This window comes from Pistacia vera, unplaced genomic scaffold (assembly GCF_008641045.1).
Source record: "Pistacia vera cultivar Batoury unplaced genomic scaffold, PisVer_v2 Contig1323, whole genome shotgun sequence".
NCBI classification, from domain to species: domain Eukaryota; kingdom Viridiplantae; phylum Streptophyta; class Magnoliopsida; order Sapindales; family Anacardiaceae; genus Pistacia; species Pistacia vera.
In genome coordinates this window covers 19,588-31,224 of record NW_022195384.1, presented here as the reverse complement: position 1 = coordinate 31,224, position 11,637 = coordinate 19,588, and the positions used below count along the sequence as shown (strand labels likewise).

Genomic DNA, 11,637 nt, shown 5'->3' with positions numbered 1-11,637 from the left:
TTGCTAGTTTCTACCAACAGTTTGTGAAAGACTTTAGCACATTGATCGTGCCACTTACTGAAGTAATCAAGAAAAACGTGGTTTTCAAGTGGGGAGAAGAACAAGAAAGGGCATTTCAATTGGTCAAGCAAAAGCTGACCAACGCTCCCTTATTATCTTTGCCTAATTTTACTAAAACATTTGAAATTGAATGTGATGCTTTAGGTATTGGTATAGGCGCGGTTTTAATGCAAGAGGGGCAGCCAATAGCTTACTTCAGTGAGAAACTAAGTGAGGCAGCCTTAAACTACCTGACTTATGACAAGGAGTTGTATGCATTGGTTAGGGCTTTGGAGACATGGCAGCACTACCTATGGCATAGAGAATTCGTGATCCATACAGATCATGTGTAATGCTTTCTTTCTAGCTAGTATACTCATAAACTAATCACTACAACTCATTAAAAACATATATAAGAAAATACACATATATATACGAGTAATAAAGTATGGGCCAATATTTAATTTTTCTTTATATACAAATATTTACAAAATGTTCTCAAAAATAGCAACTTGACAGTGTAGCCCAACTCTTCCACTGCATGAGTTCCGAGCGACCGCAACTCACTTGCAAAACATTAAAAACAACAGAGTGAGCACTAATGGCTCAGTAAGTAAACCCGCTATGCTACCCTTCTCTCTCCGTTGCTTAAATCCTGAATTTTCTTTCCTTACAACTCATTTCCCAAGTATTCTCTATTCTTTTTCTGTTCTTCTCCCTGTTCTTTCTCTGTTCTTTCTCTATTCTTTCTCTGTTTTTTCTCTCTATTTTCTAATTTTTTCACTACCCATGATAATGAGCATGGTATTATGCATATTCATGATGCAAATGCATAAATGCATAAATTATGCATTTTCTTTTCTATTTTTCTTATTATGTTTTCTGTTTCTTTTTCTTTATTTCTTTCTTTCTTTTCTAGTCTTTCTTTCTATTCTTTCATTCTTTTCTATTCTTTCTTTCTTTCTATTCTTTCTTTCTTTCTTTCTATTCTTGTCGATCGGACTCGGTTGAGGCATGGATTTGGAGCCTTGGCCGTGTGAGTGAATTCTCTAATTCTAGGTACAGTCCTCATCCACACACACTTCTAATGGACTGTATTGTTCTTCTTTCTGAATTCTGAGGCCGCTCACTAAAGGCGGCATGCATGTGGGACTACGTCACTCACGGCTCCTCATCACAACAACCTTCTCTTCTTTTTATCTTTTTTTACACTTCTTTAAGAAAAAATTCAGATTTGAATATCTTGAATATTCTCACTTCTTTCTATTTTCTCTCTAACATATTTTAGGGTTTTTTCATGCTCTTATGAATATGTATGCATGTTGATGGTTTCATGCTTATAATTCTTTTTAAATTCACATATTTAAATGCAATTATGCATTATGGAATGCAAACATGTCATTCTCTACCATCTACAAACTCATCCCAAAGTAACACATAATCATTCTCATACATGCACTTCTCTTTGGCATTTCATCAAACAATTCATGTGCACAAATCAAAACTAATTTGACTACACTTCTATCTCTATTTTAGGCCACCAAAAATTTGGAATAAACTCCTCCATAATTAACACCAAATCTACCCAAAATACACACTTCAAAATTTTCACTTCAATTCTGCCAAATCTCATCCAAACATTCATCAAATAACAACTACACCAACACAACTTCTCATGGATAGGTTCTAATCATTATTCAACACCAAATCCATCAACAATTTTACATATAACACATATATATGCATAAAGAAAGTTCTCTACACAACATAACTTAAATCATACTTAGGGTAGGATTTACTTAACTTGTGCTTGAGTAATTCCACTAGAATCTCTCTTACTTTGGTAGACTTGTTCTTTCTCTAAAACCCTAAGCATAAACACTATAAGAATTCAACACTTTAAAAATTAATCTCACATCTATTGCAAAAATTCTTACCTTTGGGTGCTTAGGATCAAATCTCTACCAAAATCCAACCAAAAGCCCTCTAAAATTCCTTGGAAATTTGATGAAGAGATGAGAGAAATTGAGAGTGAAGTGGCATGAGAGGGAGTAGAGAATGTTAGGGTCTTTTTGCTTGAACTCTTAATATCTCATATTACTATGGATATCTTCTCAGTTTGCCCTTGCACTTTCTTTAAAATTCCATCTATGTCCCTTAATCAATTATCATAATGCCCTCATTTTTAATACATTCTCCATGAAATTCTACCTCTTTTCACTCCCCACTTTTCAACTAATTTTGAGTGAAAATACCATTTTACCCTTAATGCAAGTTTAAGGCATTTTCTTCACATTTTCTCAAAGTAACTTTAGCCAAAAACAAATCAACTAAAGGTATAAGAGCATAAATTAAATTACGTACCTCCATGTGGGCGTTACATCATGAGTCCTTGAAACATTTAATAGGCCAACATAAGCTGATCAAAAGACATGCCTGATGGGTGGAGTTCATCGAGACATTTTCGTACATTATCTGATACAAGCAAGGTAAGGAAAACGTAGTTGCTGACTGAGAGACCTATTCAATGAAAGAGACAATGAAGCACTTCTACGTGCCAAGTCTGGACCTAGTTAAAGAACACCGCGACAAGGCTCGGTTAAGGATAACATCCTACCAGCAGCGTGTGAAAAGGTTCTTCAACTCTAAGGTTAGGAGAAGAGACTTTTAGGTCGGCGACCTGGTTCTAAAAGCAGTCCTTCTCGTTATGAGGGAACCAAGTGCGGGGGTATTGAGACCTAACTGGGAGGGTCCATACCACATCGCTAAGGTAATATGACCTAGAACGTATCACCTCAAAAGGCTTAACAGTTCCAAAGTACCGCGAGCTTGGAATACTGAGCATCTTCACCCCTATTACCAGTAATTCTGAACTCGCTCTTAATTTTTTCATTTCTTTTGCTTGTAAAGTTTTCCTTATAATATTTATGAATAAGATTGTTCTGCTTTATCTCGAAGGAATATTTGTATCATGTTCTTTTGAATAGTCTTGTTCGTTACAATATTTTTACAAGTTTCCTGATTAGATGTATAATATTAGTCTTGTGAAGTGCTCGAATTACAGAAGTGCTTTTACAAATGGTCGAAAATATTCCTTGTACATATGTCAAAATAAGTACAATGGGCAACAGAAAGATAAAAAGAAAAAGAGGAAGAGTCCAAAGGAAAGCTATGCAAAAACAGAAGAGGCGATCACTAGTCCCGAGCTCTAGGCTCTGCAGGCACGACCTCTATATCCGCTGGTTGGTCGTCGATCGTCCGATCCACTGTTGGGTCCTCAAAGACATATGCCTCCAACTGGTCATCCTCTGGAGGAGGCTCTTGTCCCTGTTTCTCCTCGGCATCATCAGCTTAGGCCATGGAAGTAATGATGTCTTGATATTCATTAGGAGGTCAGAGAGGTCCATCCCCGGATTCCTTGGTCGCAAGTTGTAGATGGCCTGTATTGCCCAATCAGCGGCTTTCCTCTCGAGTTCAAGATTTTTCCGCTTCATTTGCTCGGTTAATGAAGTGACTCACCCTTGGAACAGCTCGACATCCACCTCCAAAGCCCTCTTCTACTTCTTAGAGTTTTCCCACAGTTGAGCTCTGTCTTCCTCTTCCTTCATGGCACACTCAAAGTTCGCCTTTAGCTCCTTCTCTTTCTCGCCACACTCTCTGGTGAGTCTGGCCATTGCCCTTTGGAGCTCCTTGCTCTTCTCGCCTCTCTTCTCAAGCTCGACCTTCTGGAAGTCCACTATGCGAAGGGCAGAATTTCTCTCTACCAAGTACTAATTCGCCTGAATGTGGACTGATTTCACCTCTACGTCTAAAGCCACGAAGTCCTATTTCAGCTTGGTATTCTCTTCCCTCAGCTCGTGGAACCCTCCAGCAGAGTCCAGATCGATCTTCTGTTAGGCTATATGCAAGGCGAGCAGGGACTGTATGAGAAAAGAAACAAGGGTTAGCCTACTTTTTCCCGAAAATCATAAAAGTTAGAAAACCAACTGATACTAAAAGTCTTCGACAAGAACGAGCTGTTTTACCTGGCTTTGCAACTGAAGCACAGTAGCCACCAGGTCTACGGGTCAAGAAGCCACGAACTCCTCGAAGGCCGCAACCAGTTGGCATTCCAACAAAGTATACGCCACCGGCTACAGGTGCTCCAGGAGTTGCCCCATGGAATCCATCACAAGCGTGTCTAATCCTAAAGGAATTGGCACCTCGTCGACCCGTTACTGGCCCGCTCTCTTTTGGGAAACTACGACTTCCCCCTCTCCTCTACGCGAGCTCTTGGGGACCGCTGAAGTGCTAGGCACGCTCCTCGGGGGCACCCCCAAGCAAAAATCCTGGTAAGGCTGTGATCCCCACGGCGGCATCCCGAAGCCCTCCGGCTCGAACTCTGATTTCTCCTTGGTAAGCAACTGCTTCCTCTTCTTGGTTTTCTGGCCCATAGTTTTCTGCTTGTGGCGCAAGTAGCCGCGAGCCAAGAAGCTTCTCCACGTTGCTCCATGGGTGTTCACCTTTCAACACTAATTTGTATCCCTCCTGTGGGGATATCGTCGGGGATCACTTCGGCTAGCTCGGTTGGGTCAACCTAGGGAAACACAAACCCCCTAGTCCTTGTCAACGGCCTTAGAACCCTAGGTAGCATGGTTGTTGCGCACCATGAAAGCATGTTAGCGAAAAGGTCACCTTAGGCAAAAGAAATGGGGACTAAGTGTGAAGATACTTACGAGCTAAGGGTTCCAAAGATGCTTCCGGATTGAAAAAAACCATACTTTCTTAAGTTGGCAGTACTCACGAGTAGCTCGTGTCGCAACTCTGCACAGGTAGATGACCGAACGTCATAATTCACTTAAAGTTTGTCAAAGCCATCAATCTGGTGGTCTTATTTTTTGCAAAGAGACAAAAAGTTCGTTAAATATAAGGAGAGTTGAAGAAAAATGGACAGTTCGCGAATCAAATGAAAAGAAAACCTACTCGGCTTCCTAAATTGGCAAATACCATCATATTCAGAAAAGAAATATTTGGTCTCATAAGCCCCGATGTTACTGGGGTAACCAAATATTCCTCCCTCGATCATAGATCGCTTCGAGAGGTTAAAAGAATATTTATCTTTACTCTTCTTCATATAGTAAGCGCATGCAAGCTCCAGCTTTGTCAGCTCGCCAAGACCATTTTTGCCACATGTGATATACATAGCAACTGCTATCATATATGCATTAGGCATCAATTGTAATAGCGCGACCTCAAAGTGGTCGAGGATCGATCTAATGAAGGGGTGAAAAGGTATCAATGCCCCACACTTAAAGATTACCTTGAAGATCGCGGCCATTCCCTTTGGGGAATTCCGAGTTGTGTAAGTCTTATGCTGGTAGACATCCACGCTAAGCACGAACTGGTCCACCGCTTTCTGTATCTCGTCTTAGGTGGCCATTGATAATGCTTCTTACATGGGACCTGCTGAGGTGCCCAGCGCCTGTAAGCTCATCCCCTCGGTTGCTCTAGTCGCTGAAGCATCCATTGCTCCTAAAGTCTGAAAAAGGGGCAACATGCAGAGATAACTCAGTCTCCATATAGTGTTCCGTACAATGACGTGGAAGAGCAAAAGAAACCCTAATTTACCTTCCTTAACCCCTAGAAAAACCCTAAAAACCCTTAGGAATGAATTCCGAAGAATCTGTGCCCTAAGTTCTCACTTTTTACAAAGAAAAAAGTTATCTTCTTACCACTATCCAGAAATATGCACCATGTAAGCTTACCAGGTAGTTCACACCCACCATTATCGTAAAGTCAAGCTATTAACAAAAATAATAGAAGAAAATGATGGAGAAGCCCTCCTTACCTCTTGACTGTTGGGCACGAACTTCCTGTCATAACGAAGAGTGCGCATCAACTGGAAGAAGAACAGACTGATTTCGCGAGTGCAAGAGTTTTGTTTTTCTCTCTAAAAATGTGAGTTAAGTGATAAAACTTGAGGCGAACCTAGGGTTTTATAAGAGGAAAAACGACAATTGGTTTCCCTCAGCAAGCGACGCTTGGGCGGGATACGTTTCTTGTCATTGATTATGACCACATGTCGTTAATCCACAAGAAGAGTAACCCTCACGCTTCATAGATGTCAATCAATGTTTCCCTCCATTGGAGCAATCAAGCGTTGGCGTGGTTACCTCCTCCACATTAAATGTGCCCTCATCCACATTTAATGCTCTGAAAAGGAATGTCGTTTCAGCATGGCTTGCATCTAATGCGCATGGCTGGCACTTATTACGCAATAGACACATCTGTTAGAATAAAGTTTATTTTATTGACCAGATTAGCTATCAAGCGCAACGAATAACATTTGAAGAGGTCGTTCGAGTAAAACATTCTTCGCCGTGTATCGATTTCGAGACGATGTGATTCCTAGTTTTTTACTAAGTATTTTCCGATCTCGAGCGACAAAAGAAATCCAAAGCATGTTGGTATAGCACTAAGTAGGGTTCGACCCAGGTCACTGAACCTATGGGAGAAGGCCACCTCAGGTCGCTTGTGCTATTCTTAGAGACCTATGTTGCCACCTCCTTATAGCTCGATGGTCGGGTTGAACCATTAGTTTCACATTATCTTAACTGCTTGTCTCATACAGCTCTATCAGCTCGATCAGGCGTCACTCAAGATAAGTCAAGTCACGACATAATCATGAAGTTCTCAAGTTTCAATTCTTAAACCTTGAAAACTATGGGGCTTCTGTTATGCCTAAAAAATCAGGGCTGACGTGAGCTCACGCCAGTAGGGCCAATCAGAGTTCATGAGCCAGGCTTGTGAGTGGCTAGGAATTGTCCACCTGCCCAAGCCTTAGGCGATTTAAGGATGTCTCCCGTGCAGACAACCAATAGGAAGCAGGTTAGAAATTGTACCACACCTGCCCGACAGTAGAATCATGATTACTACCTTGAATCCCCCAACTATAAATAGAGGGCTCCTCTCTCATTTATGGGATTGGCTCATCTTTAGTCTGAAAAAGTAGACTCTCTCTCTACATTTAAATTCTCTATAGATTGTAATTCAACTCGCTATACACAACCTGACTGTAACCATCCATTAATACAACCATAGTGGACGTAGGATTCGCTTTTGAGCATCTGAACCACTTTAAAAACCACTTCTCATTTATTCTTTCATTGCACATTTTCATATCACGTGTAATTTCTAAGTCTGCTTAGCACTTTGCACGTGCGAGTCGTTGGTGTCAAAATCAAGCATCAACAAAGTTTTTATGTAAATAATATTATTCAAGAGAGACTCTTGAATGTATTATTCAAAAGGTTTTGAGTTTGACTCTCTTCTTAATTGCTAATAGAGATCGCTATCAGAGCTCTTACTCAGCTGATAGTTTCAAAGTTCCGAGGGATTAATTAAGATGTGTATAAACTGGTTCAGACATCCCTCATCACATATATATATAATTTATTAGCCACTGGCGTACATAAAACTTTAGATCAAAAACCTTTTCACTTATTTCCTCGTCAAATACAACTTGGTTTGCAATCTCTTGCAATTGGGAGATGGGTTTTCCAAGTATAAGCTCATAAGTTCCTAAATACATTTACAATAATTAATATATATTAGATTGATAATTTATTAGCCACTGGCGTACATAAAACTTTAGATCAAAAACCTTTTCACTTATTTCCTCATCAAATACAACTTGTTTTGCAATCTCTTGGAATTGGGAGATGGGTTTTCCAAGTATAAGCTCATAAGTTCCTAAATACATTTACAAAAAAGTATCTTCACTTAATAAGAGATCTTGGATCGAATCGGTATATCAAAAGTAGGAAACTTGAAGAAGGTTATGTCAGATATAAGCGGGCAAAACTGTCCCATATGGTACCCTCCTCTATAGCCCTTATAACTGATATAAGCTCCCTTTCAAATGGATCGTTGGCTGCTACAACATTCACCCTGTTATTCTCTCTCTTTTGCCCACTGAGTACAAACCTACACACAGGGCACTGGCCCTGGCTTCTCACCCATGGCACAATACAGGCTTCATGAAACATGTGTTCGCATGGTGTAAGCATCACCGTCTCTTTTGGCTCGAAATCTTCTAAGCAAACAGCACAGCTCTTAACGTCGTTTTCTTTTTCCTTTTGTATCTCTTTCACGGTGTTTTTGGAGTCGAGTCTGTAATATAAATTTGGCCTTATTTTCATTGGAGGGGGATCATAGACTCCTTTCTTTAACTTCTTCAAAGCCATTTGCTGCTCCTCTCGAGTCAACTTTGAGTTGTCGTCATGAGTTGGACCTTGCACATTCTGTTGTCTTATGAATGCTGGCGGGGATGCCTGGATGATTTGCCTGTGACTAGGGTTGACCTCCATTCCCAAAATATGCACTGGGGAATGTGATGGCACTGGAAAACTATAAGTACTCCATAATTAGAAATGGGAATAGAAATCAATGCTCATATTGTGATAAGAGCAATCAGCATAAGCCATGAAACTAAATGAACTTTTGAAATTAATTCATAATTCATATATATTCCAAAAGTATTGATCCTTTGATCGTTTCACATAGCTATTTTCTTAATAACTGGTTATGATGTTTCAGGTAGAAGAAACGAATTTACATAAAGTTAACGAATTTAACTTGTTGGAAAATGGAACAGTGATCATGTGGTTGGGGGTTCTGTTATTTGTTGTAATTGATTTCCACTAGTTCTGAGATACCAGCTTAACAGAATTTGTAAAAGTTAACATGCTTACCCAGCTAAGCTGAATGGTCCTGTTATCACTCTCTCATCGTATAAAGGTCGTGGATTGGGTGCATCCCAGCTGGTACCCTAGATAACCAAACCAAAATAAGAACTAATTAAACGAATTAATCATCTTCCGCAAGATATGAAATTTCAAAGAAAAATCATTACCTTGATCCTATTATAAAGGCAGAAGTATACTTACTGGATCAGCACGAAGGAAAGAGATCCAGCTTGAGAAAATGGAGCTTGTGCACGGCTTCCCTCACTACTGTTAGAACATGGCACACAACCTTGTCCCCGGCCAATTTCTTGAACTTGGGTGGAATTGCCGCCACTCATGGTGTCTTTGTCCAATTTCTCAGCAGAAGTCCAATATATGTTATATTAAATATTGGTAGCTTTATGTAGTGGAGTTATGAAGAAAAAGTTTATTCCTCGTCTATTGAATGTCACTCAGTGAATATGCCCTATTGTCGCTTCCTTGCTTTTCTACTTTTCTAGTTTCCTATTCTAATCCAAGTGTGATTCTTTCTCCAACTTAAAGATGCTCATCTATTGGACGATCTACAAAGGAGAAATAGTTCAAAAGTAACTAAGAAAGGCATCCAATGCTAACAATATGGATGACTATACACTTTGACTTCTCTAAATGTGCATCTAGTGTGAAACTAACCACACATCCAGAATCTCGCTTTGTCAGTGATGATAAAACTTACACTTTAGTACTTGTTCTTACCCAAAAGAAAAAAGGCCTAATAAATTAAGGTACACAACAAAATGTATAATGTAAACCAACGGACAGAAAAAATAATTAACTTCAATAATTTATACAGTTATATAATTCAAGAAACTAAAATTTCGCCTTAGAAGCACAGGGGAAAAGGGAGTGGGGGAAGTTATAAGAGTTTCACAAATTGAGACCGTTCATTCAATCATCTATGGGAAAATCTCACTCCAATTCCTTATCATAATAAGAGTTTAGCGTGTGAACCCCGCTCTGAATCAACAATATTATTAACCAACGTTTTAACAGGGACAAAAATAACAAAAAGACAGGGCAAACAGCTAGTAAACCATACCAGTTTTGATATACCTCAAAAAGATGAAAAACAATTACTTCATTCACTATCCTCTCTGTGATTCGGACTCTCCACTCTTACTGGCTTCCCCACATTTAAAACCACCAGTAATCAAACCATGACGACCCAAAACAACAAGATCAAGAGCTTTCTCCTACAATCATACACTACATTAGTCTCAATAACTCCCTCTCATACGCCTCCCTCAGAAAAACAGTATGTTTTCTCCCTTTGGTGGACAAGTAAAATATACCCGCGTGATCCAAGAACAAATCTCTAATATTAAATCAATCCCAAGCCATTTCCTAAATGACTAATCTTCCTACTTCCACCATCTTCTCCACTGTCAAACTTAAAAATTCATGCACAACAGCAACTGCCCGTTTCTCCGATCTCTAATCCCAGACTTAGTTTTCTTATCTCTCCCATTACCTCGTACGGCCCCACGTAAGGCAACCTCTGCCATTCCTTTACCTTAGCCTTAAAATCTTTACTCAACCTCATACCGGACGGAAACCCTTGTTTAAAACTGTAATGTAAATCCATTCCATTAACTTCACAATCCTCTCTACAACACTCCATCACCCTCCAATTATCAACTGCCGCAGTGAAATCCTCCCACGCATTTCATCAAACAGTTTCAACACATGAGTATTTGGTTCATTACCGTCGCAAAGCTTAAATTTTTCGAGTTTCGTGCAATCACCGAATCCTCAAAATCATCAGGCAGCCCAAGCTCCCTCCAAACCTTAAAAACAGCGCGTAGAGGCAAAGATTTCGAAGTGGACATTGATAACACCTAACTAACTTCTCAACAACTAGAGGCAAAGAAGCATTGATGGCTCAGCTCTTGGCGGGAAATTTCAAAGGCGACTTCGGTCAGCTTAACAAAGGGCTGGGACCTAGTGGGATCATAGAAGATACGAAAAATGTGGGATACTTGCGTAAGAAAGCAGTGGCGCCGCGATTGAGTTGGAGCTTTTGGGAGAGTCTATTGAGGAAATCAAGGGACACTGAAGGGGGTCGTTTTTGTTGGTGGTTAGCGAGAATGAGGTCTTGAATGGAGATGACTTTGAGGAAGTTCTTGTACTTGTCCATGAGTTTTTCGAATGTGGGATCTCTGAATCTTGATGATACGTACTGGGCTGAGGTTGTTTTTGATCGGACGAATGATACCTCGTAGGGTGTTTCAAGATTGATTCAAGGATTTTGAACTTACTCCCATTTTGGTGCTCTGAATTCAGGCCTTCTCATATGTCTGAAAGAGAATTTAAGAGAAACAATTGAAAGAACTCTGCCTCCTGTTAGCACAGAGGCATAAAATCTGGAAAACAATATTCTTTCATTAGCAGGATAAACCATTCGGAAGTTTTCTTTAAATGAATCAGTTGAAACGAGGGTGTGGCGTGTGGACCATGGAGCAAATTTGTATTAGAGAAATTGATGTAATATTCCACGATATAGACGTTTGCAGGTGATTTTCAATGCATTAGCATTACCCCTTTTGATCACAAAAGAACGCAAATTTTGGAACCAACGGGACCTGAAATTTTGTTTTATCATAGATTTAATAGTCATAAAAAGCGTTTGATGCTTTCATTGAGATCTCCCTCTTCTAAGATTCTTTTGTTTCAATGTGTAATTTTTCATCAAACATCTACCCACATTCAATAGCGGATGAATTTTGAAGCATAGAAAGTTCAAAGGTTGATTAGCAATAGGATAAGAAGTTCGAACAAATGCTGGAAATTTTGAAAAGAGATACGACTTCGTGAAGACGATTGGGCTTTGTTG

At 39.8% G+C, this 11,637-nt stretch overlaps 1 protein-coding gene and 1 pseudogene across 1 annotated transcript; both read right to left on the bottom strand.

Moving 5' to 3' along the window:
• Nucleotides 1–7,506: 7,506 nt before the first annotated feature.
• On the bottom strand, nt 7,507–8,972 carry LOC116122221 (E3 ubiquitin-protein ligase SIRP1-like). Its single transcript, XM_031408115.1, has 3 exons — nt 8,967–8,972; nt 8,772–8,848; nt 7,507–8,427 (listed from the first exon to the last, which is right to left on the bottom strand). The coding sequence occupies exon 3, from the start codon at nt 8,385–8,387 to the stop codon at nt 7,857–7,859; it is 531 nt and encodes a 176-aa protein (XP_031263975.1). The 5' UTR covers nt 8,388–8,427; nt 8,772–8,848; nt 8,967–8,972; the 3' UTR covers nt 7,507–7,856.
• A 917-nt stretch (nt 8,973–9,889) lies between these two features.
• LOC116122215 lies at nt 9,890–11,205 on the bottom strand (annotated as a pseudogene).
• Between the last annotated feature and the right edge of the window lie 432 nt (nt 11,206–11,637).

Bases quoted from the DNA above. Each gene is read 5' to 3' on its own strand.
- LOC116122221 (XM_031408115.1), bottom strand. From the start codon at position 8,387: ATGGAGGTCAACCCTAGTCACAGGCAAATCATCCAGGCATCCCCGCCA.